Source organism: Lycium ferocissimum, chromosome 12, assembly GCF_029784015.1.
Source record: "Lycium ferocissimum isolate CSIRO_LF1 chromosome 12, AGI_CSIRO_Lferr_CH_V1, whole genome shotgun sequence".
Taxonomy (NCBI): Eukaryota; Viridiplantae; Streptophyta; class Magnoliopsida; order Solanales; family Solanaceae; genus Lycium; species Lycium ferocissimum.
In genome coordinates this window covers 6,646,192-6,674,005 of record NC_081353.1, presented here as the reverse complement: position 1 = coordinate 6,674,005, position 27,814 = coordinate 6,646,192, and the positions used below count along the sequence as shown (strand labels likewise).

The 27,814-nt window shown below is 37.9% G+C and overlaps 1 protein-coding gene across 3 annotated transcripts; it reads right to left on the bottom strand.

The window, feature by feature from the left end:
• Positions 1-124: 124 nt before the first annotated feature.
• Positions 125-27,626, bottom strand: LOC132040364 (uncharacterized). Of its 3 annotated transcripts, XM_059430994.1 has the most exons (5): positions 2,742-2,866; positions 2,553-2,635; positions 2,353-2,472; positions 747-859; positions 125-307 (listed from the first exon to the last, which is right to left on the bottom strand). In XM_059430994.1, exons 2-5 carry the CDS (start codon positions 2,580-2,582, stop codon positions 274-276), a joined length of 297 nt encoding a protein of 98 aa, XP_059286977.1. In that variant the 5' UTR covers positions 2,583-2,635; positions 2,742-2,866; the 3' UTR covers positions 125-273. The 3 variants fall into 3 exon arrangements, 2 of the variants coding, with proteins under 2 accessions (XP_059286977.1, XP_059286976.1); XM_059430993.1 differs by having other exon boundaries at positions 2,553-2,760; XR_009410679.1 differs by lacking the exons at positions 2,353-2,472; positions 2,553-2,635; positions 2,742-2,866 and adding an exon at positions 27,608-27,626.
• Between the last annotated feature and the right edge of the window lie 188 nt (positions 27,627-27,814).

Sequence of the window (27,814 nt, the reverse complement as noted above, 5' to 3'; positions counted from 1 at the left end):
TAGGATCCACCAGCTATTCCAGCTGCCCCCCTGTCAAGATGAAAATAATTTTATATTCAACTAAAACCAGCTCAAATAGCTGCCAACAATTCACCAAACTACTGAAAAACATAAAACATTAAGCTACTTCAACAAACACATATATTACGACCAACAATACGTCAAATTCAATTCGAAACTACTTCAAAGTTGAATCAAAACATCATTCAAACATTCCGAAGAGACATTAAGCTACTTCAACATTCGCAAACATCTACACAACATTAAACTGCTTCACAACCTTTGCAAACATCCACAAAACATTAAACTAGTAGATCTACACTAAGTTAGTCTACAGCATTAGACTACTTCACCCCTCGCAAACATCCACAAAACACTTACACAATCCACAAATCCACCACAACATTAACATTCAAACATGCCTTTGTGTGTTTGACACGTGAGTCCCATCACCATCCGCACCACTAGATTGAGTATGGGGGTTACGAGCATCATCAGGACCCGAGGGAATCCCCCTCGAAGCAAGCAATGCGTCTAATTGGGCCCTCATACCGTCAAACTACACGTCCCTCCACCTCTCCCTTTCCTCCGAGGCCTGTAGCTGGCTAGATAGCTCAGCAATATTTTGCTCCATGGCCATAGCACTCACTCTATCGAACGACTTGATATTGGAAGAACGTAGGCCTTCAAGGGGCGACCGGTATTGACGAAATGCACGATGTGGCATTCTGTAAGCAGTGCCAAACCTAGTGGGACCACCAACACTCTCAAGCCACCTTTCCTCCATTTGTTCTTCTGTCAGCTGTGTGTTGGGTGGCTGAGTACGAAGAAACTCCGCCTTTGAATGTTGATATTGATTCTGAAATAAAAAGGTAAAATTAGCAACCAACTTAAATTAGGTATTCAGCAAAAAAAAATATCAAATTCTGAAAAACTTTAGTTTAAATATCTTGTCTCGGATGTTTATAACAAGATTAACTAGCTAACTAGGTTATTCTATTTGGTTAGATAGTGAAACATGAATTATGTATGAATAAATAATGAACTGAAAATTACATTTTGCTACACAAGATGTCTATACGTTTCCTTCAAGATCTTCTTTGTGTGGAATCATATATTAGACAGCTTGGAATACATCATTTTTCCATTAAAAAACACATGATGCAGGTGAAACCACAGAATACAATCCACATTTTTTTTTTAATCTGATGTTGCGATGAAACAGTTTTGTATACAAATGCCTATGCAACTTTCAGTTGAGAAAGACTTTAAAGTTGTCTTTTCCAGGAAGGTTCATCTATGGGCAAGAATCCCGAGACCTTTCTTATACTTAGTACAAAAGAGATATGCATATAAAAGTTATTTGACTCTTTGCAATATCTTCTCCAAAATCAATCATGGGGTTTGGTTATTTATTTGCTTTTCATGGAAGTAAGAGGAAAATATCAGTTTACTTGTAGAACTTTGTTGTATTCTACGAATGGAATGGTCCTTGAAGTGACATCCAGCTAGGAATCTCAATTCATTAGGCACTCCAAGAACTCAATTCTAAGGGACTGAAAGAGACTTAGAGAAGAAAATGTTCATAAATTTGAGGTCGATGAAAAGGAGAATATTAAAGAACCATAATAAGAACATTACAAAAGAAATAAGTTAAAGGATGAGTAAGCTGCTCCATAAACTTATTCTAGGATGCATAATTCTATTGACTTTCTTTTTTTGTGTTGTGGGTTTGGATGGAGTTCAACAGAAACTTGGAACATCTAATTTAATTTCTGAACATCTTTTTTGGCTATGGTAGAGTCGGGAAAATGAAAACATTTTAAAAACAAAAAAGAAAGAAATGAGAAACATATATTCCTTTAGGCCAAAATAAAATGTAAATGATATCTAGAGTTTGTTGATGTATATATAGGTGAGTTGGTTGCATATATATATATATATATATATATATATATATATATATATATATATATATATATATAGGTATATATATATAGGTGATACAAAGGAATTCTTAAAGCTAGTGAAGATATATAGCTCTATAATTTTCTTTTTAACTTATTATCGTAACATATGAACCTCCACCCTCATAATCTCTTCTTCTTCTTTTTCCTTTCATTTTCTTTTTTTAATAATAACATGCAGAATTGGATGTGCATCTTATAATTCCAATAGCCAAAAACTCATGTCAATGGTGACAACATTTAGTCCATTGGATCTCAATTCAAAAAGAGTCCAGAGTACATAATATTCTAGCTATTGTACAACAAGTTAGCTAGCTTACAAAATTATTAGCCTTGTCCTACTTCTAAAATTAGGTAATTGTCATTTTGTCAAGCTAATATGGACCATTATAAGTATAGCTGGTTCCTCACACCAGTGATCTGGATCATTAGCGTTTGCCTTCTTCTTCACGTGAGTGATCTTGAACGCCTCATCTTGAGGCACTGGCGTCCCCCGTTTTAGTTCCTGCAAAAGAATAAATTGATAAGACATAAAGAAAATAAAGTAAATTCACAATCCTTCAAGCAGAGTTAATGTAGACTTGCCAACTTCCTCCTCACGGGCTCTTGACTCATAGCCCCACTAGTGTGTAGGGAACCACCCTTCGTCAAATTTCTAGCCTTCTTCCCTATGTCACTCAGTTGTAAGAATCTTTCATTAGTTGCCCAGTAATGAAGTAGCTTGTTATAGTTTTCAGGAAGGATCCACGTAGGCTTCTTGTGAGATTGACGAACCCTTCCTAACATGTCACATAGTAAGCACTGAGCTTTCTTCTTGAAGTTTTGAGCTAGCTGCGTCTCATGTTCCGGGCGCCAGACACATTTTTCCTGCAATGAAAAGTAAATGAGTTTATTAATTAGGAATCGATCAATATAAGTGGATTGTTTAAATAAAAATAATAAATGCATATACCTTAAAGGCATAATAGATCTGTCTCTGGCGATTTGGTGACATGTGGCCCCAAGTAGGTGAGTCTTTAAATAGTTTTTGTATCTCATCTGTAAGGAGACCTGAAGCTTTGTCCGGTAACCAACTATCAAAAATATAAAATTAAACACTTAGAGAATAAACAAAAACATAAACAAACAAGAAAACCTCGCAATAAATCTATGATCTCCACACCTTCAAGCTAGTCATCCAAAGTTCAGGACATCATATAGGTCTGTGGACTTTATGAAAAAACTAAAAATACGAAGGAAAAAAAAAAAGAAATACCCGTATCCCACAGGCTCGATGATGAGTCATAAGATTCAAGCTGTGGAGCACTTACACCTCCAGGTAAGTCATTCGCAGCAGGAGTGTGAGGCACAGAACTACTATCTCGAAGGTCAGGACCCATAATCTCATACTATTCAGTAGATGATGAAGAGTGATGTGATGCAGACGGGCTGGGAGTGGCCGTCGGAGTACCACTAGACGAAGCCCGCTGAGATCCGAGAGTATACCGAGTGAAGCCCTGTGCGGTAACATAACCTGGTGTGGACATCATCGAGGGGCTGCGGGAGGCACCTCAGTAAATCCTTGGCGTGTGTCACGACCCAACCCCGTAGGCCATGACTAGTGCCCGAGCTGGACACTCGTATACACCTGTTGCTATAATCATTCACAACTTACATAATAAAGAACTTATATATATAAAGGCATGACGTCGTCTCAATCTGTCGCATATCTATACATATCATAACAACCTGTCTCCCGGGGGAGTTACAAACATCAATGGGTAACATCGCATACGAGCCGACAAGGCTGTCATAACATGCAGTATCCCAAAACATATATACATACGCAAGCCGATAAGGCTGCCACGGCGAATGGGACCGCCCCAAAACATAAATCATACGAACACAACTGAACAGTAACTATTCACAACCCACATATATGTCTACAGACCTCTAAGAGTAACAACGGTATCATATGACGGGACAGGGCCCCGCCGTACCCCTGAATAGACGTATACATATACCACGAAAGATTCTGTACCAAAATATAGGCTCCGGAACAAGGGAGCACTCCAAGACAGTCGAATGGAAATCCTAAGTCGGCGGATCACCAAAACGAGTATCCGTACCGCGGCATGAAACGCACCCCCCCCCCCCCCCACCCGAAGAAAGGGGGTCGGTCACAAAGATACGTACCGAGCATGTAAAGCATGAAATACGAAACAGATCGTACTGAAATAAGGAGTATAGAAAATTAGTACAGTAACCAGAAAACCCTAAGGCTTTCCTTTGAAACATAAATCATGTGTGTCCATATCATATCCAAATCATTATGGGGCTGAGTGACATAGGTAAATGATCATCATGTACATATGCATATTTAACGTGTCCCGGCCCTCTAGTGAGGGGTTCGGTAAGTAAAATCATCAAATACATATACATATATAACGTGTCCCGGCCCTCTAGTGAGGGACTCGGTGAATAAAGTCATCATATACATGTACATATAACGTGTCCCGGCCCTCTAGTGAGGGACTCGGTGAATAGAATCATCATATGCCATCCTGGCCACCATCCCCGTATCATCATATCATCATATACATATACATATAACGTGTCCCGGCCCTCTAGTGAGGGACTCGGTGAATAATGCAGTGGGATTTGTGCACGAATACGTGTCCGGCCCGGGACTCGGTGAAGGAGTAATAACGGCAAGCACGAGCAGAGTAGTGAGAAACCATATGCATATAAAATCATCTTTTGAGACTCGAAAGGTAAGTAAGAAATCAACGCTTGAGTATTAAAACGATAGCCAAATTAAGTTCTTTCTAAATGACGCTATAAGCTGTATTAAGGGAAGTCTCAGGGATCCTAGACATGTATCAAACCAATCCGAGCCCGCCTAGGAAAGTTACGGGCATTATTCGTTATAGAATCCTCTACGAATGTATCAAAGCAATCCGAGGCCGCCTATGAAAGTTACGGACATTATTAATTATAGAATCCTTTAGGAATAGGATCTCTCTATGCATCATGTAATATCCAATCATACAAAAGACTCGAGGGCAATAACTTGACCATATTAAGGAGGCTAATACCAAGAAGTGAATAAGAATCGTAGACATGCTCAGAACTTAGGAATAGAGTTACCCCAAGGCTCGTATCATATCTTACTTACATCTAAGACATGCCAAAAGAAAGAAAGGATAGGCTTTACATACTTGGAAGACAAATTCTCGACTTTCGACCTATTTCCTGTCTTGCAATTCGCTTAAGAATTATTCGTAGCCTCGTAATCTACATATAGAACCATCCATAATATCGTTAGGATCGTCGTCATACGCTCGTCTTAAACACTTAATGAAAGTCCTTTTAAATTCCGTCGAAATTCGGGCAAGATTTCCGTTTACGTGCCTAGCCCGAAATTCCAATTCAACAACCAACAACATCAACAACAAAACCAATAGTAATAATATCATTTCCAACACCAACATATGCCATAAAACAGCCCACGCACTGTTTTCTAAATTTCCCAACCAACCAACTTGGGATACGACTAATTAATAACTTTATTTCCGTAAAGAAGTCGAAGTTAATACTAATAACATCAATAACAACATTCTCAACATCCTACAAGATAAATATATGTATTTCCATCCAAATTTCTCCTCAACCCTCAATCCATAATCCAACAACATCAACACAACAAACTATAACTCTATTCTTGCAAATATTCCTTAATCAAACTTAATAAAGAGAGAGATTTGAAGATTCATACCTTGCTTTTATGAAAGTAGCAAAATCTTCAACATTTGCTTGTTCCCATTCTCCTCTAACTCCAAACAAAATTATATTCGTGACTATGCGTTGCCCGGATTTCGATTGGTACTTCGTTACTTGAAATTTCACTCAAAATTCTCATTTTTATGAGGTATATTTGCTCCCTTTTGTTGTTGAATTTTCTGGAAATTTTTGGAACTTTTTGGATGAAAAAAAATGGGGTTTTAACCCTTTTTATAGGGGCTGAGGGGGCACTGTAGCTACAGTAATTTAGCGGTACTGTAGCGGTACTATAGCAGAGGTACTGCAGAAATGTTGTTTCTGCATCGACAGTTCAGTTTGTAACGTCTATAATTCTCTACTCCGATGTCCTATCAATGAGCAGTTTATTGAATTACAAACTAGACTCGACGAACTTCATTTTAGAATTTTGAAACACCTTAAAAATCCACATATACTATGAGATATGCGCCTCCAAAGTTGACTAAAAATTCGCCCAGCATTTCCCAAATTTTCGTCGAACTTATTTTCTTCAATTTACTCGATCTCGAAATATTTCGAAACTCTCCATACATGATATTTGTCATTCATTATACTAATAATGGCCATGTTCCCGTATTTCAAAATACTCTTTCCCGATTACGACTTACGAGGTCGTAATTCACCCTGTTTCTTCGTTGTCACGTACTTTCCATGGCTTGTGCCTTTCAAAACATCATGGGACGTCTCCGACACTCCATTACTACGGTGAGGTACATGTCATACTCATGCTCTGAAACGCTGGGTATAACAGCGTGGAGCCATATAGGGCCGTCCAAAGCTGTATGGAGGTGGAAGACTATATGCAATGCCATTCATGAGGGGATCATGAGGCAATGGAGCGCCGCGTAGTGGGAGATGCGGCGACGGGCTTCTATCTCTAATCACAAGGTTTTCTGGTGGTCTCTGGGGAACCCCCGTCTCCTTAGCTTTCTTTGTTTTCTTACTCCTCTTTTCACCTGCCATCTGTAGAATAATATATGTAAGTATCGCAAAGACAAATAAATAGAAAAGGGATAGCTTCAAAATTTGTTTAAATAATTCACCTATTTAACTAAAATCAACGAACTACGTAGTACAAATTATTTGACAACAGAGCAGTTACAAGTTTAATAATAATTCTATTAGAATTTATAAAGTGGAGCAGTGCTTGGCAATGTTACAGATATTCTTGACCTGCATTTTCAATAGATTGTTACTTTAGGAAAACTTTAAAACTAGGTATGTTGGGTAACCAAGATGCAGTAAAAGTAATGTACGAAATTTTAAGCAATACATCTGTAAGAGATGTGAATCCCTCTCATTCTCCTCATCCACAAATCATATATCAAGGCAATCAGATACGTAAAATCGTGCGTTAAAAACTCGGATATTTAACAATTCACATAGAGTAAATGTCACCGAAAGTAACCAAACATAATTTAGCAACTGATTGCTACAGCTAAAATGTGTGGCTAACCTACTGTCGATTGAAAGAGAGGATGGGGACATTAGAATTTTGCTTGTAATTCCTTATCCTTATGCCTATTTCTCATCTTCATCAATAAAATTAAAAGGAAAATCTGATCTACCTTAGATCTGTGTGTTTTACTTACCTGCGTTCTCACTGCTGCTTTTTCTGAAACTAAAATTTCTTCAGCTTACTATCATGGAGCCATGGGGATATTGTTGGTGTATGATGTTACTGACGAATCCTCCTTTAACAGTAAGTTCTTTGTCCTTTCAATCTCTAAATACTTAGGCATATCTAATATTAGCAACCCAGGTATAAGGAGTTGGTGTCACACCCCAACTTGATAGGGCATGATGGGCACCCGACCCTTACCTAGGGCCGAGCGAACCCGCTGACTCTCGTCATACCCATAATCTTACTGGACCCTTATATCATGAAATGAATGCATAATGAAAGTTTTTCAAAGAACAACATGCTTTTCGTCTTTCTCAAATCAAGTAAAGTCTATAAACATGTGAAATCTGTAACATGATGCATAATAATACATCGAGCTTCGAGGAGCTTACAAAACGACATGTTATATACATGACTCGTCCGCAAAGTCTCTAACGAACTCAAGATATCATGACATAAATACCACGACTCGGCGGATTCCGAAGGAAATGGAGCTCGGTCCAAATTGGAACATCTTCTAGCAAGCCCTCTACTCATCTGTATACACCTGCGTGGCATGAAACGCAGCCCCCGAAGAAAGGGGGTTAGTACGGAATATGTACTGAGCATGTAAAGCATGAAATACAGTAAACAGGATCATACTGAAATAAGGAGTGTAGAAAACTCGTACGCAGAACTTAAAACCTCAAGGCTTGCCTTTGAAACATAAATCATGCATGTCAATATCATGTCCAATTCATTATGGAACTTAGAAACATAATTAGATAATCATCTTGTACATATGCGTATACATAACGTGTCCCGGCCCTCTAGTGAGGGACTCGGTAAATAAAAATCATCATATACATGTCATCATATCATATCATATATATATACCGTACCCGGCCCTCTAGTGAGGGATTCGGTGAATGAGATCATGTCTCCATCATGTATATCATACTCGGCCCATCCTGTGGGCTGGCGCCATCATCATATCATATAACGTGCCCCGGCCCTCTAGTGAGGTACGCGGTGAATAACGTGCCCCGCCCTCTAGTGAGGGACGCGGTGAATAATGCGGTGGAGTTGCACGAATACATGCCCGGCCCGGACGCGTGAAAGAAGTAATAACGAACCGCACGAGCGAGTAGTGAGAAACTATATGCAGTTAAAGCATTTTCAAAGACTCAATAGGATAATCAAAACGAACCATCATTTAAAAACCAAGACAATAGTCAAATCAAGTTTCCTCCGAACGTCACTCGGGAACATATCAATTAGAACTTTAAAAAAACCATGGACACGTATCAAAACCATATGCATATAAATTATCAGTCCAGACTCGACAGAAAAATAAGTACTCAACACTCGGGGGTTAAGACGATAGTCATGCAAATTTTTTCAAAAGTCGTTAGAACTATACAAAGGAAAATCTCGGGGACCACGGATACGCATCAAACCAATCCGGGCCCGCCTATGAAAGTTGGGGATATTATTCGTTATGGAATCTTCTACGAACGTTTCGAAGCGATCCGAGCCCGTCTATGAAAGTTACGGTCGTTCGTAGTTACAGAATCCTTTACGAACAAAATCTCTTTATGCAACATTTGAAATCCAATCATACAAAAGACACAAGGATCATAGCTCGACCATATTAAGAATGCTAACATCAAGAAGTGAATAAGAATCGTAGACATGCTCGGATCATATGAATAGAGTTACCCCGAGGCTCGTATCATAGCCTACTTACAACTAAGACATGCCAAAAGAAAGAAAGGTTAGGCTTTACATATCTCGTCCGCTTCCTACGCTAATCCGAACTTAAGTCTCGGGCTTCTCAAGATCTACAACAACGTCATTAGACACCAAACATTAGCCATAGATACTTAGGAATCCATTCCCAAGCTAGCACTGTATCTACAGAAATTTGGGCAGCATTTCCCCTATAAATTCAACAACCCCGAGAATTCAACTCGGCCAAATCATCAACAAAAATACCAACAATCCGAATAACAACATCAACAATCAATCCAAATCACACTCTAACGTTAGCAACCTTCTTCCACATAATTCGATGGCATTCCATTTACATTCAATTCAACTACATACAATTAAGCCAACATCAATGCTCGCACATTCAAATACCAATCCGAAACCATTCAAACAAGATTCAAGAACACCTCAAACAATCTGCACAATATTCAAAACAACCCAACCAATATGTAACACTACTCGAAACCTTCCAATTTCCATAGGAACAACAACAACATATTTCTTTCTTCCAAATTCATAAACTATATCAACAATCCACACGTTAACAACTTCATTTTCATAAATACAAAAGACTACATTAAAATCACATTATCTTCTAAAACAGCCCACCAACGACTACAACTTCAACTTGAATCATTAAACCTTCATTTGCACCATACAATCCACAACACAACAACCAAAATATCAAGTAAAATCAATTCACCATGTTCCACCAAAAACAGCCCCTACACGGCCCAACTTCAACATACATGATTACATGATTTTCATCCATATCTACACATTACAACATGCTCAAAACACCCTTAATACATGTAAGAGAGGATTAAACCTTACCTTAGCACTTGACTTCTCAACTTAGCTAGAATTTGTGCCTTGAAAGAATAAATGGTTTGCTTGCTCCAACAACTACTCCACGTTAATTAGGACCCTCCAATTGGTTGAAAAGCTAAAAGAAAATTATTTTTTTGATCAACAACTATGGTGCCATATTCGGCCAACCATGGCCGAATGCTCCTCCATTTTTTTTCTCCAAGCTTCTCCACATTTCTAGAGTTGTAAATGATGATTAATTCTTGCTTTGTCATCAACCATATATATATATATATATATATATATATATATATATGGCCCTTACAAATACAAGGTGAACACATGTGCATCTCATGGCTTAAAACAATTGGCTAGCCATGTGTGGGACCCATACCCCACACGGCCACTTGGCCACTTTTGGCTTTTTCTTGAAATATTATTTTCAACTTCTAGCCCCCAATTTTTCTCAATATTTTCATCCAATAAAATTACATGCAACTTGTGCCTTAAAACAAACTCGGAGGTTAAAAGTCTCTACCTCGTATTCCAAAATAATCTTGTCCTTAACTTTTCATGGTTAGCTCGGAATGTCCCAATGTATAAAATACAGGATATAACATCCTTCCCCCCTTTAGAACATTCGTCCTCGAATGTTAAACTAGTCTCATAAGGTCTTATAAGGCTCGGGGGGGGGGGGGGGGGGTTTCCTTTATTACTATAGTATGCAGTCTCATCCACCAATCATATTTCTTCTTCATCTTCTCTTCAGCTTCTCAAATCATCTCCTCCCTGTTATCGCTCCGCCACAATACCCTAACAGAAGCCACGTCTTTAGTACGCAACCTTCTTACCTGACGATCCAGTATAGCTACAGGGTTCCCCTCGTACGATAGCTCTTCCGTTACCTGGACATCATCCACAGAGAATACCCTAAAAGAGTCACCGATGCATTTGCGAAGCATAGACACATGAAACCCTGGGTGTACTGCTTCCAGGTAAAAGGGTAGATCTAACTCATTGGCAACCTTGCTTACCCTACGAACGTCGCAGTAATGTCCAACATATCTCGGGTTAAGCTTCTCCTTCTTGTCGAATCTCATTACACCTTTCATGGGTGATATTTTCAAGAATATCCACTTGCCAGTCTGGAATTCTAAGTGTCGACGCCGATTGTCGTCATATGATTTCTGTCGTCTCTGAGCTGCTAATAGTCATCCCCTGCTTTAATTATCATCAGCTGGTATCATCCTGAAAGAATTTGGCATATAAATTTACCCTCTTTTAGTAACCAGCTAGTTCTAATCATCTTGCTTAGATCGTCTTATAATCCCCCTTCACTCAGCTTGTAACATTCTAGGCGCATTATCTCGTGTCGTCTCTTTATTTTTAATTCAAACCCTTCTATTGTCCCTTTGCTCAGATCTTGCCCTCAACTTTCCTGTCACATATGATGTTGCAATCTTTACGCGAATATACGAAGGTGCTCTAATTAGCCAAAGAATTACCTTAGCGTGGCTTCACTAATCCTTATGTTTTACTTGTCTTCGCCTCTCTTATCTTACAACCGGTATCGGGATAGATCTTTGGTTCAACCATAGCCATGTCCTGTTCATCCTCAGTACTAATTCTATCTCGGTAATTCCGCTTAAACCATCTTTACATCTTTCCTTAATGCACCCAAAATCTCATAACCATATTGTTATTACTGAATCCAAACTCTTCTCATTAAGTATTTGCTTGGTCTCATCCCTAGCATGTAAATATTCATAGGTAACATAACTACCCTTGTACGACCTGTATAGAGTATATTCAATCTTAGTCACGATCTTTCCTTCTCCTGGTTCATGCTACTTCACATATCCACTCCGTACTAACATTCGCTGGTAGCCTATCTTGTCATACTCCTTTCCCTTCCTTTTCTCACTTCCTACTATAGCAGGTTTTCTATCTTTCTCCCTTACTACTCATAGGTCGCAGTATCATTAGCGAACAACCCTATTGCCCGCATCTTAGCCTCTAATCCAGCACAGCAGTGTTACCTTCCACAATATCTCTGTGAGTTACTCATTATCGTTCTCTTGTCGTATTCTCCTTTAAGCCTCCACTCTCCAATGCCATATCATTTAAGATCTCCACAATTAATTCTCGGACTATCTCAATTACCATCCTAGCTTCTATCCCTTTTCTTTTTTTGGATCTTACTAACTTGTCTCGGCAAGAAATCTTACCTGTAGCCCGAGCACCCGTATCAAATATATTGTAGTGTTGATTGTCTCCATCCTGCATTTGCATCTCTCGCACCCGCTTCCCCCCTTTAAGGGGTGTACTTATACTATTACCCGATCATACCTTGCCCTATGTCCGCATTTTCCAATCTCAATTACGCGGCACTTTTATAGCGACATTCTGATCCCCTTGCCGTTCATCTACTCACTTTCTTTCTTTTCTGAATATCATTGTATTAGAATTTTCCAAACTTAACTTTGTCTTGAAAACTTGACATCGCTTGCCTTGTAACATTCGTGCCCTTTATTATTATTTTTTTTTTTTCTTCGGTTCGATGCTCCGCCGTCCTACGCGACCTCTTGGGTTTCGCCCGCTCCCGCAGACTCTAATTCTCCTTAGATTACTCTAGCTTCTCATTTGCTTCTTACGTCTGAATTTGTAAGACTTTCAGAAAACTTCCCAGGGGGTCACCCATCCTAAAATTTCTCTCACTCCAGAGACGCTTAACCTTGGAACTCTGATGAAATACGATGCTTTAACGCTAGTATGATCGCGTCCACCTCATCGCATGACCTTCATCACATAATCTGGAGTAAGTTGAAGTCTCAACAGATTTCGAAACATTCTCATAACACATCTCCTTCCGAATTAGAAAGGGTCTCTTACTCTTCTGACCCCACAATTACTATTTTAGCCCTTTTCAATCCTCAATATTCACTTTTCACCTATGGATATGACTACTTTCCGTCCTAGACTTCCAGATTCCCAATGTTGAGGAATATACCTTGACCGCCGTTACTTATGAATACTTGGTTATTGGCCTTTGGATTTCTGTTCTCATTTTACCTCATTCCCCGTCCTTTCTATAACCGAGTCTTTTACAGTCCCGTCACTTATAGTACTCATATCCTTGGCTACACATTTCATGGTCTATTACTATACTGTTATCTCGCTTTCTTCTTATTTCCTTATTCCAACTTCCCCTACAGAACTTGATAAACCTTCTTTATTCGTTCTATAGCTCGCTTTTCCGTTTCACACTTGCCTTTATATTCTAGCTACATAGATCATCTCATAGCTTTAGCCACCTTCTCACTAGGCTTTACTTATTTTCATAACAATCCTCATTATATTCACATTATCTCTTATTCGTAATCAATCCTATAATGTAACACTTCTTAACCCTTTACCCTTTCTGATCAGCTTTATCCTTAATATCTCACAAACTGTCTTATCAATATATTCATATCCATCAAGGTTTACCAGCCCTTTCCCAAGTCATCTCTTAGGATTACAAGCCCTCTCCAAATTCTTTTTACCATATCGATATCGACCTTCTAATTACTATTATCCTCAATTCAGCAATTAACTCCTTTCTCGATGTCAGCCGTACTCGTAACTTGGTCAAATCCTATCATTACTATTAGTACGACCCTTCAAGTCATATCACAAACCTGTATCTCATTCTCTCTTTATTTCTAGGAAAATTTTGACGAGTTTCCTGCCGTAATTGGTACTATCTCAAAACACCGCACGAGAAATACCAACAATGCCTCACAGGGCCAACATATGTATATACGTATATCATATCATATCACAGCCACACAGGGCTCCCAATATCAACAACAATACGAAAATGATGAACATACCTCGTATGCCCAACTCAAACTGCACCTGTTACACTTTCTTGTTTACTTTCCCTTTTAATCTTCAACTTGTATTTCAATCGTACTTCAATATCTTACCCGCATATATCTTTCATACCTTTGCTTACCTGCGTGCTTTGTAACTTCCAATATCGCTAGTCACTTTCTTCTGTCGATGTCATTCTTCTGCTGAAATCAAGGGTTAGTATAAGGAATCTCATCCCCTATGACTTGGCTCTATGGCACGATCTCAGATGTGAAAGAAGAGTAACCACCCTAGATGCCCCGTAGCCTCCTGTTTATAAATGTGACGCGCTTCACACCATAAACAGGACTCTACTGGACACGACTTTGCAAACAACCCATAGGACGAACTGCTCTGATACCAATTTGTCACACCCCAACTTGATAGGGCATGATGGGCACCCGACCCTTACCTAGGGCCGAGCGAACCCGCTGACTCTCGTTATACCCATAATCTTACTGGACCCTTATATCATGAAATGAATGCATAATGAAAGTTTTTCAAAGAACAACATGCTTTTCGTCTTTCTCAAATCAAGTAAAGTCTATAAACATGTGAAATCTGTAACATGATGCATAATAATACATCGTCTTACAGAGCCGCTTACAAAACTGACATGTTATATACATGACTCTGTCTGCAAAGTCTCTAACAGAACTCAAGATATCATGACATGAATACTCTGACTCGGCAGCACTCCGGAAGGAAATGGAGCTCGCCGGTCCAGCTGGAACATCTTCTAGCAAGCCCTACTGCTCATCCGTATACACACAAGCGTGGCATGAAACGCAGCCCCCGAAGAAAGGGGGTCAGTACGGAATATGTACTGAGCATGTAAAGCATGAAATACAGTAAACAAGATCATACTGAAATAAGGAGTGTAGAAAACTCATACAGTAACCAGAAAACCTTAAGGCTTGCCTTTGAAACATAAATCATGCATGTCAATATCATGTCCAATTCATTATGGAACTTAGAAACATAATTAGATAATCATCTTGTACATATGCGTATACATAACGTGTCCCGGCCCTCTAGTGAGGGACTCGGTAAATAAAAAATATCATATACATGTCATCATATCATATCATATATATATACCGTACCCGGCCCTCTAGTGAGGGACTCGGTGAATGAGATCATGTCTCCATCATGTATATCATACTCGGAGTCCCGTGAGGCCGGCGCCATCATCATATCATATAACGTGCCCCGGCCTCTGTGAGGGACGCGGTGAATAACGTTCCCCGGTCCGCTAGTGAGGGACGCGGTGAATAACGTGCCCCGGCCCTCTAGTGAGGGACGCGGTGAATAATGCAGTGGAGTTGCACGAATACATGCCCTGGCCCGGACGCGTTGAAAGAAGTAATAACGAGCCGCGCGAGCGTAGTAGTGAGAAACTATATGCGGTTAAAGCATTTTCAAAGACTCAATAGGATAATCAAAACGAACCATCATTTAAAAACCAAGACAATAGTCAAATCAAGTTTCCTCCGAACGTCACTGAACATATCAATTAGAACTTTAAAAAAACCATGGACACGTATCAAAACCATATGCATATAAATCATCGGTCCGTACTCGACGGATAAATAAGTACTCAACACTCAGGGGTTAAGACGATAGTCATGCAAGTTTTTTCAAAAGTCGTTAGAACTATACAAAGGAAAATCTCGGGGACCACGGATACGCATCAAACCAATCCGGGCCCGCCCATGAAAGTTGGGGATATTATTCGTTATGGAATCTTCTACGAACGTTTCGAAGCGATCCGAGCCCGTCTATGAAAGTTACGGTCGTTCGTAGTTACAGAATCCGTTAAGTACAAAATCTCTTTATGCAGCATTTGAAATCCAACCATACAAAGGACACAAGGACCATAGTTCAACTATGTTAAGAATACTAACATCAAGAAGTGAATAAGAATCGTAGACATGCTCGGATCATATGAATAGAGTTACCCCAAGGCTCGTATCATAGCCTACTTACAACTAAGACATGCCAAAAGAAAGAAAGGTTAGGCTTTACATATCTCGTCCGCTTCCTACGCTAATCCGAACTTAAGTCTCGGGCTTCTCAAGATCTACAACAACGTCATTAGACACCAAATATTAGCCATAGATACTTAGGAATCCATTCCCAAGCTAGCACTGTATCTACAGAAATTTGGGCAGCATTTCCCCTAAAAATTCAACCACCCCGAGAATTCAACTCGGCCAAATCATCAACAACAATACCAACAATCCGAATAACAACATCAACAATCAATCCAAATCACACTCTAACGTTAGCAACCATCTTCCACATAATTCGATGGCATTCCATTTACATTCAATTCAACTACATACAATTAAGCCAACATCAATGCTCGCACATTCAAATACCAATCCGAAACCATTCAAACAAGATTCAAGAACACCTCAAACAATCCGCACAATATTCAAAACAACCCAACCAATATGTAACACTACCCGAAACCTTCCAATTTCCATAGGAACAACAACAACATATTTCTTTCTTCCAAATTCATAAACTATATCAACAATCCACACGTTAACAACTTCATTTTCATAAATACAAGAGACTACACTAAAACCACATTATCTTCTAAAACAGCCCACCAACGACTACAACTTCAACTTGAATCATTAAACCTTCATTTGCACCATAGAATCCACAACACAACAACCAAAATATCAAGTAAAATCAATTCACCATGTTCCACCAAAAACAGCCCCTACACGGCCCAACTTCAACATACATGATTACATGATTTTCATCCATATCTACACATTACAACATGCTCAAAACACCCTTAATACATGTAAGAGAGGATTAAACCTTACCTTAGCACTTGACTTCTCAACTTGGTTAGAATTTGTGCCTTGAAAGAATGAATGGTTTGCTTGCTCCAACAACTAATCCACGTTAATTAGGACCCTCCAATTGGTTGAAAAGCTAAAAGAAAATTATTTTTTTGATCAACAACTATGGTGCCATATTCGGCCAACCATGGCCGAATGCTCCTCCATTTTGTTTCTCCAAGCTTCTCCACATTTCTAGAGTTGCAAATGATGATTAATTCTTGCTTTGTCATCAACCATCTATATATATATATATATATATATATATGGCCCTTACAAATACAAGGTGAACACATGTGCATCTCATGGCTTAAAACAATTGGCTAGCCATGTGTGGGACCCATACCCCACACGGCTACTTGGCCACTTTTGGCTTTTTCATGAAATATTATTTTCAACTTCTAGCCCCCAATTTTCCTCAATATTTCCATCCAATAAAATTATAAGCAACTTGTGCCTTAAAACAAACTCGGAGGTTAAAAGTCTCTACCTCGTATTCCAAAATAATCTTGTCCTTAACTTTTCATGGTTAGCTCGGAATGTCCCAATGTACAAAATACGGGATATAACAGTTGGGATTTCTCATGATATATTCTTGTTCTCTTCAGTGGATTTTGGCGATATCATTGTAAGTTTAATCTCCAGAAACCCAAAAGTGTCGCCACAATCAGTCACAGTAATAGATTATTCGGATTTATATTGAAGATAGTACAATGTACTGTATTTCCTAATAAGAGAGTATTCTTATAAGAACTGGGAATCTGTTCCACTGATCTGCGCACAACTAGCAGAATAGCAAACTATGTATTACACCATGCTCAATCACACACTAACCTTGATAAGAGAGTATTCTTATAAGAACTGGGAATCTATTCCACTGATCTTATAAGAGAGTATTCATTTTATCAAGATTGCAAATTGAAACAATTTCATTGTCTGCCACAGAAAGAAAAAAGTAGGTCAGTATAGAAAACAATTATCCAGCAAATACTAAGTTCTGATGGAGAAAAAAAGTGGTACATATACAAAAGCTCACCGTTCAAAATCAGTGCACACAAGTTCACAAGACTACTGACCTCGTCCATAGATTTAAACTTGTTTTTTCCGGCATTCAGTACCTCTTAGATGTAAACATTAAATACTAATGAGTTCAGAAACCATCAACTGATGCTGTAAAGACTACAAAATATGAAATAGAAATGAAGAAATATTGTGAGACAATCGCAACAGGGCAAGCTAAAGGAAGAGAATCTTGAAGGCAAGGGAGGAAACCAAAAGTGTGATATGATGTATCAATCCCGAGGGACGCATACCCACAGGTGTATTAGATATGCCTAAGCATTTGGTAAATTCGTTGAAGTTATTTAAAGAAGGGTAGGGAGAGGGAATTAAGAAGATAATCAGATATCCTTGCTATGGTTCATAAAAATGGTTTGAAGATTACAGATGCAGTTGCACTTGCTGGGCTTTAAAACCATCAAGAAAAAAAAAAAAAGCATAAGGCAGAAGGCAAAATGAGCCTAATAGCAATACAAACAAGCAAACTTCCAGTTGTACAAGGGCAGACAAATGTAGGAAATCAGCAAGGGAGAGCGTATAGGGGTAGAAATAAAAAGAATATTTATGGGGATAAGTCAAAGAAACAGATGCTAATTCACAAGCAAATACTGGGAAATTGCAAGTAGCAGTAGATAGGAATAGTAAGAATTACCTTAGCTGGAGCAGCTTCAGCCGGAGCAGCGCCTCCAACTTTCACACCCACAGCTTTCCCAGGAAAACTAAGATCCAAAATTCATCATTAGTCACAAAGACAACAAAAAAAACCACTAAAGATTGTAACTTTAAAAAGACTTAGAAAAATTAAGGAACAATATAACCAGTAGCATTAAAAAAGAATAATCAAGGCTGCCAACTCCCACAAAAACCACAATTATATACCTCAGATCTCTTAAATGTCGAAACGGCTCGAAGAATGTCCTTGTTGAGGTATCTGAAAGGAAACCAAAGAGAAGCAATCAACATAAGGATTTTTTCAAAAGGTTGAGGAGGAAGATTAAAGACATACGAAAGTATAATTTCATAAAAGGAAGTAAACAATCAGCTACTAATTTCAAACATGCAAAGAAAATATGTAAGTATAAAACAAAAACTTACTAACTGCTGTTAATCCTCATCCCCGTCCCCATCTCCCTCTTCTGACCATTCTTCCTCATCAGTTGTTTCATTTTCATTAGTACATTCATTCACCTCTGCATTAATTTCTTCGGTATTTATTTCTTCCAATATGTGTTATGCATGCTCTAAATCGTCTTCTAACTCAGTCTCAACTATTTGGTGAAGAATTGATATGTCGTCATCCTGGAACGCAACAAGCAACATATTCTCCACCTCCACTCTACCCACAGGCTTGACTTTAATTACCACCCACTAAACGGACTTATGCGGACACAAGGATAAGGAGTACACTTGTCTAACATTTTGTACGATAATGAAAGGATCATAAGCCGCATACTCCTCATAGTGGGTGGTTTATTTCTATGATGTTATACTGGTTGAGTACCCTTGTACCTCTATTTGGCGTTGGATCAAACCACTTGCACCGAAAAAGTACAATTCTTTTTTTGCCACTACCAGAATACTCCTGTTCTAGGATCTCCTTGATTACACCATAATAATCGACGCCCGCTTGGTTTCCATCCCCACCTTTAACCCAAACCCCGCTGTTGTTAGTTTTCATATGCTTAGATCGTTCGTCAGTAGTAAATTTGAAACCATTTACCACATATTTGTCCATAGAATAGACCATACAGGGTCCCCAAGATATGTCCTTTAAAAGTTGGTCATGGTAACCATATTCTGTACTGTAAACCTATAGAAGAAATAGTAAGTTAGCAATAATATAATGTGCACTTTTTAAATTATGTTAGCCTTGTGAAAAGGTTGTAACACTTACATAATCGTTAAACCACTTCCCAAATTGGTAGTACACTTTTTCAATGCCATTTAAATGCAAAAAGTAACTGTCCGACAAAATGGAGTTTGAGTTAGTTGTTATGCCTTGTACTTGGATATTTAGTGCAAAATAATAACAACTTACTCATAATATCATTGAACTTCCAGGCAATTCAGCAAGACATATGTCGATGCAGATTTAGACTCCATATCATTAAATCTCTTGTACGTTTTTTTGAACCCGAACCCGGTCGATTGAAGATTGATATCTGCTTCGCTAAAGCATCATTCTCACCTCCTTCAAAATGTTGATTGGGTCTGTTTCGCAAGCATAGCACATCATCCCCAAAGTAGTAAGAACAGAAATGAGTTGTTTCCTTAGCAAGATAGGCTTCGCAAAATTGATGCTTCAACTCTATGTTTCTGCTTGATACCCCGTTTAGACTTGCCAATAGTTTTGCATAATATTATGTTAAGCATGAATTTTTTTAAATAAATTGGTAGAGAGAAATAAATAAAAATTTACAGCTATTACCTGTCGAAGGGATACATCCAACGACAATGAACTGGGCCTCCGAGTCGGGCTTCCTCCGCAAGGTGAATTGGAAGATGTTCCATCACATCGAAGAAACCCGGCGGAAGAATTTTCTCCAACTTACTTGTTATTACAGGAATATTCTGATGCATCCGATCCAGGTTGTCTACCCTCAACGTGCTGGAACACAGGTCATTGAAGAACAAACTAATTTCTGTCATAGGCTTCCAGATTCGGGTAGGCAAGCCACTAAATGCAATGGGGAGTAAAGTTTCCATGAAAACATGACAATCATGTCTTTTCATCCCATGTAACTTTCCTTGCGCCATATCAACACGTTTTTCCAAATTTGATGCATACCCATCAGGCATCTTCAAGTTCTGAACCCATTCACAAATCTTTCGCTTCTGATCCATTGTGAATGAATAACTAGCCTTAGGCTTGAAGACCCCATTCCGTTTGTCTTGCAGCCAAAACTCTTTACGCCTACAATATTCGTGTAAGTCCAATCTAGCTTTCGGATTATCTTTTGTCTTGCCCTTGACATCCATCACTGTGTTGAACAAATTATCAAAGTAATTTTTTTCAATATGCATGACATCAAGATTATGCCGGAGAAGATTATCCTTCCAATATGGTAACTCCCAAAATATGCTCTGTTTGGTCCAGTTATGTGCAAGCCCATACCATCAAACTTGTACGGTGGTTCTTCAGTAACTTTCGGAAAATTCTCAACCCTCTCCCAAATTTCCTCTCCTAAAAGTCTTGGAGGTGGATAGTTTCGTTCAATTGTGTTCTTCCTAAATGCAATTTTCATTACTCCTAAACTCATGATCCATTGGCAAGAACTAACGGTGACAATCAAACCATGAATTTTTTTTTTGCCGTGCTTTAAAGTGAACGATTTAGTATTCTCCATGCAGTAAGGACAAGCTAACTTTCCAGCAGTCATCCACCCAGACAACATCCTGTAGGCAGGAAAATCATTAATAGTCCACATTAAAGTGGCCCATGAATTTAAAAATCTGCTTAAGAGAAACGTCAAACGTCCCAACCCCTTCAACCCACAACATTTTCAACTCATCAATCAAAGGTTGCAAGAATACATCAATCAAAACTTTTGGATTACGTGGGCCAGGAATGATGCAATTAAGGAATATATATGGATTAGTCATACACAACTCAGGTGGAAGATTATACGGTGTTAAGAAAACAGGCCAGCAAGAATATGGTGCAGTAGAAACAGAATGTGGAGTGAATCCATCTGAACATAAACCCAACCTAATGTTCCGTGGTTCAGCCGCAAAGTCTGGATATGTTGTGTCAAAATGCTTCCAAGCCTCTCCGTCTGATGGATGGCACATAACACCAAGCGGCCTTCTATTTTCACTGTGCCATCTCATATGAGGAGCGGAGCTATTTGATGCGTACAACCTCTTTAACCTTGGTGTAAGAGGTAGGTAATGCATCGCCTTAACGGCAACTCTTTTCCCGCTACGAGTCCGCTTAAACGAGCTCTTCCACAAAACTTACAAGATTCTAAACCTTCGTCATCCTTATAGTATAACATGCATCCATATAGTATAACATGCATCCATTTTCACAACAATCAATTCTCATCGATAAGAGTCCTAACTTAGACACTAATCTTTTTGCCTTATAATAATTTTCAGGTATCTCTAAATTCGGATCAACTAATTCATGTATAAGGCCAATCACAGCATCCATTGCACCTTGAGGAACATTCCAATCAGCTTTGATGCTTAATAATCTAACAGTAATAGATAATTGAGAATGGGGACTCCCATCATATAAAGGCCGAGTAGCATTTTTCAAATGTTCAAAAAAACGACTAGCTTCTTCATTTGGAGGTTCATCATGGTTAGCGGATTCAAAATCGAAATGCATCCCATAAGCATCTTGAACCATGTCGTGCATTCTAGAATTTTGGACATTAGGTTCCACCGCCCTACTACTTTCACCAACAACAAAGTTTTGAAATCTACCAAAACTACTATCCGTTTCTCCATGACTAGTCCACACTGTATAATCTTTTTCAAAGCCGTCTTTATAGAGATGAAGCCTAACAATCTCTGGTGTCTCATAATTCCTACATTTACATTTCGCACAAGGGCACCTAACCAAACCATGACTTAGAAAAGTTTCAAGTGTCATTGCATAGTCAACAAAAGCATCGACACCATCTACAAATTCTTGCCTCATCCCCCCCCCCCCCCTCGGCCGTCATTTGTCCTATTATACATCCAACTACGAAAATAACACAAACTCATCAATGCTTAATAATTCATTTTTTGCTAATAAATACAAATCACTAGGTTTTTTTAGAGAACCAATAGGTTTCTCAATAATTCTAGCTACTAGCACAATTTAATCTAAGAAAATTTCAAAATTAAGGACTTATTCCTGACTTTTCATAAAGAAAATAATCATATCCTGTAGACTACTTCAGTACTCCCACTACTACAAAAACTGCTTTCACCGACAATTGTTTAGCGGCAATAGAGTAATTGCTGCTAGTTTACTCCCTAAACTTAACTATCAGGGGCAATTGAAATAAATCGCCACTAAAGATTATAAATTGAAAGAAGATTACTCAATTATCTATTTTGTTTCCCTCCTATTTGTTTTTTCACTTTCCTCCCTCGATTAAAAAAGAGAAAATGTTCCCCTTTCCCCTCTTCTGCCTCAGACGCCCCATTCAGTCCCCTTTTACCATTCGGCAGAATCGATCCCCAACAAGAATCAGGTTACGTTGCTACTTCGTTTTCTTTCATCTTTGATTATTTCACTATTCGATCTATTTCCTCTTCTCGATCTACCTATATCGGTTTGATTATTTTTCTTTTTTTGCGATTATTGTTTACATTCACTTGTCATTGTAGACTTAAATTTAATGCATATTTCCTTTTGTTGAAACTCTTTTCATATAGAAGAATAGAATCAGGGAGAAAAATTGAGAGATTTTATGGTCCAAGGTTTTCTAATTGATATGAGAGTACAGAGAACGAATTATAAAGCTTGTGACCCCAGTCCATTTGAAAATCTGTTTGTCCTAAGGCTTGTGTAAGAAACTTCCATTTCCTGTTGTTTCTTTATAAGATAAATGTGTCAAAGAATTACTCTACTGTGCCAGGTAAAGGAATTTAGTATCATGTTCAATATGACATTATACTCAAGTATTTATGCCTCTTACTTGTTTGTGAAAATTCCACTTCTAATTTTTTTGCTCTTTGTAAGCATTAGTGTCCAACTTTAGAGGAGTATAGTAGAATATAGTTGCGGACAATTCAACCTGTTCGAATAGTGTTCATATTTTCAATGAAGTTATGCAGTACAAATGAATATTATTTTTCTTCTATAATTTACTACTACTCCGATTATTTAAAATTTGTATGTTTAGTCTATGGTGTCTATGTATTTTTTATGAGGGGCTAACAGATTAATGATGCTCTAGGAGGTAAAGGTGTGACCAAATACTGACTGAAAAGACAAGAGTTGTTATAAAGGATCAACTGCAAGAAAAAAAAATAGAAGTAAGAGTTCTAAATTATATCAACATCCTCCTGGTGCCAATCTGATAGCCCTTACTTAATAAGCTCTTTCTTTAATTTTTTAACTTGTATTCTTTACTCCTCTTTTTCCTTGTAGGATGTTGGACTTAGTTGATGAAATTGGAAGGTTTGGTGAAACCATTCATGTAAAGTCAATCTATTTGAAATTTTAGGTTTGAATTTGTCGATGTCTGTTTATTTTCACCCCTAATTATATATGTTTGTTGTTCCTTTTAATATCACCATCTCCTCTTGCCTCACAGTTCAGTTTTGATTGTCTAAAAGTGTAAGAATTTGAACATCGAATCAAAAATCTTAAGGTTATGTATGGGTAAAGTATCCCAAGAAATCGTAGGCTGCTTTGAAAATCTTTAAACAACTAATGTGGTATAGATCTATTTTTATCTTTCTCCTGCACATGTTAATGTAGTTCTAAGTTCTAAAAGCGGATAAAAAATCTACTTTACTCACTAATGTACCAGATGCAGTTGCACTTGCTGGGCTTTAAAACCATCAAGAAAAAAAAACATAAGTCAGAAGGCAAAATGAGCCTAATAGCAACACAAACAAGCAACTTCTAGTTGTACAAGGGCAGACAAATGCAGAAAATCAGCAAGCAGTTGTAGCAGATAGGGGTAGAAATAAAGAGAATATCGATGGGGATAAGCTGCCAGCAAAAACAGATGCTAATTCACAAGCAAATACTGGGAAATTGCAAGTAGCAGTAGATAGGAATAGTAAGAATTACCTTAGGAGAGCGACTTCAAGCTAGGCGACGCCTCCAACTTTCACACCCACAGCTTTCCCAGGAAAACTAAGATCCAAAATTCATCATTAGTCACAAAGACAACAAAAAAAAAAGGCCAGCAAGATTGTAACTTTCAAAGCAAAAAGACTTAGAAAATTAAGGAACAATATAACCAGTAGCATTAAAAAGAATAATCAAGGCTGCCAACTCCCACAAACACAAGCTTCCCCGGGAAAATTAACCTCCAAGATTCATCATTAATGTCAATTACAACAAAAACCACACTAAAGATTCTAACTTTCAAAGCAAAAACACTTAGAAAAATTAAGGAACAATATAACCAGTAGCATTAAAAAAGAATAATCAAGGCTGCCAACTCCTTCACACACAAGCTTCCCGGGGAAAATTAAGCTCCAAGATTCATCATTAATCACAATTACAACAAAAACCACACTAAAGATTCTAACTTTCAAAGCAAAAACACTTAGAAAAAATAAGGAACAATATAACCAGTAGCATTAAAAAAGAATAATCAAGGTAGCCAACTTTCACACCCATAGCTTTCCCAGGAAAACTAAGATCCAAAATTCATCATTAGTCACAAGGACAACAAAAAAAACCACTAAAGATTGTAACTTTCAAAGCAAAAAGACAAAGAAAAATTAAGTCTGTAGTATTCTAAATAATTTTTTCTGAATTAAATTTTTGTTCCCATTTTTATATTCCCATGTAGATGCAGAGTTTCAATATTAACATCTTCTAATTGGTCCATGAAACCCCTATTCTTAATTCTTTTCTCTGACTGATTGTATACTTGCATATTACTAAGAGAAAAATACTACTGACATGTTAGTTTGTGCAAACTACATATAACATCGTAGAAAAAATTGTATCTAATTTACACTTTTACCCAAATACAATACTTTTAAGTTTTAAATGATTTGTTATCATTTTTAAAACACTATTTGGACAACTTTTGTAGAAAGCTTTTTAATCTGGATACTTGACAGTGAAGAATAAATTTCTTTCAAAAATCTCATACACCACTTCTTGATCAAGAGTAAATCATTATATTTTTCCACAAGCAAATGCATGTCATTAATTTACTGACCATCATTTTCTAATTATATATAATGTAAAGTTCTTCTGAATTTATACTTTTGTTTGTGTGAAACATCCGGCACAAATTGCAGAGAGCCACAGCCATAGTGAGGCCATAGCGTGACTTTAAAGCAAAAGCAGAGAAGGAAAGGCTGTCTTTGTAGAAGGGTCATCTTTTTTTTACCCAACCCAGATATTGACCTGCCCTGCCCTGCCCCATCAAATTTTTACAAAAAATAAATTTTGCCCTGTCCTGCCCCGCCCCGCCCCATTTAAATGTTCCCCTGCCCTGCCCCATTAAGAGAAATCCCTGCCTTGCCCCGCCCCGCCCCAATTGCCATCCCTAATTACATTCCATTGTTTATCCATGTTTAAGATTGATGCATAGAAGGATTATATTTTATCCTTTTCATCCTTTTCTATCATTTCAGGTAATATAACATGATGTTTCAAGATCAACATGTGGAAGACTTTACTCTGATCAAGAGTTGGAGAAATGCTCATTGCCTATATTCACTATATTGTATCTTAATTATTTGAGGACACTAGTTGTTAGACTTGAAATAAAATTAGTTATTGGATTCAAAATGCGTACAGTTTCTTTTATGGCATTGAAACTCTTAAAGTTATATATATTTATTATTTTCTTGGGATTTAATGAAATAATATACTTTTCAGAATTATTGTTGGTATATTTTACTAAGAATGCTTGTATGTGAGAATGAATTATTTTAGACCATGATACAAGGATGTATTAAGTTGCCAATTAAGTTGGTATTTTCCAGCAATACTAACTGCCGTTAAAATATGTCACCTTTATCGGCAATTAAGTTTGTATTTTCCGACAATATTAATTGCCGGTAAACCTATGAACCATGGCATTTGTTGGCTAGTTTTAGTCGCAATTTTAATTGCCACTAAACAATTGCCGCAAATAGTAGGACCTTTTAGCGGCAATTGTTTGGGTCAGCGATCTCTATAATTAAAGCCTTTAGCGACGGTGGATACACCGGCCAATAGTTAATTGCCGGTAAAGATTTTTGGGCCAATTCCTATTGCCGCTAAAGGACAAATTTTTTGCCGCTAAAAGCAGCTTTTGTGGTAGTGTCCATTATTTTCTTTACAATTCAACAATTTTAATATCCTTCATTAATTATTTTCTTTTTATATATATATATATATTTTTTTTGGTCAAATTAAAGTCCTACACCAACTTTCCAGAAAATGCTTTTATGAGAAAGAAACATCTTCAACTTCTATATTTCTTAGTGTAGTTTGAACATGAAATCCACTTTATCTTGCGATAATGCCATGGTAACAAATCCATTTTGTGCTGAAACTTTTAGATTTCACAACAATACTACATAGATGGGAACATGATATCGCTAGGACTATCTTCTAATTCAACTTCTAAATTTTATTCATCAATGAAAGAAACAAATTACCAACATGTACATTCATACGCCATTGATACTATATATTCAGTCAATTCTCAAGAGTCTAGATACTCAAAGGAAAGCAGGAGTACTCATAAATCAACTTAACTACATAATCTCATAAAACCAAAAGACCTAAGTAAAAAATAACAGAACAACAAAAGTAGCAACCCACTTGATATCTAATCATATCATACTATAATGGTTGATTCTCAACAAAATCTACTTCATCTCCCTACTAGCTCTTCTGCATATAGAAATGTAAAAATAAAGAACAAAAATATAGATACCCAAGAAAAGCAGAGAATCGCGAAACAAGATTAGCCAAATATACCTAAAAGACAATGTAACATTTGATTCACTTTCCACTATAATAACTACCCTTGTAGTCGATTACAAATAATTTATATGGTATTTCGCAACAACTCAATTGTATTCCAACAAGACAAGAATAAGGATCTGGGTAACCAAAAGAACTAAGAAACAAGGAAGAAGAATAGTCGTTCAAAATCTTACATGCAATTTTGAAGAAAACAAAGAAAGCATACCTCAAATTGTCACATAGGCCGGCGTCGGCAACGGTATACGGCGGCGACGGTGACTAGCAGGGGTCGATGGTGACTAGCAGGCGGCGTTAATAGGGTTAGAGAGAGGGGGAGAGAAAACGTAAGACCAAAAGAGAGAGAAAGGGAAAAGGCCGTGGACGGCGACGGCAATGGCAGACGGCGGCGACCGTCACTGGCAGATGACGACTG

Excerpts from the sequence above, each read along its gene's own strand:
- LOC132040364 (XM_059430993.1), bottom strand. The coding sequence starts at position 2,753 with ATGTTAGGAAGGGTTCGTCAATCTCACAAGAAGCCTACGTGGATCCTT. Across the intron at positions 2,473-2,552 it reads AGCCCGTGAGGAGGAAGTTG|GAACTAAAACGGGGGACGCC; the intron begins GCAAGTCTACAT and ends ATTCTTTTGCAG. Across the intron at positions 860-2,352 it reads AACCAGCTATACTTATAATG|AATCAATATCAACATTCAAA; the intron begins GTCCATATTAGC and ends TTTTTATTTCAG.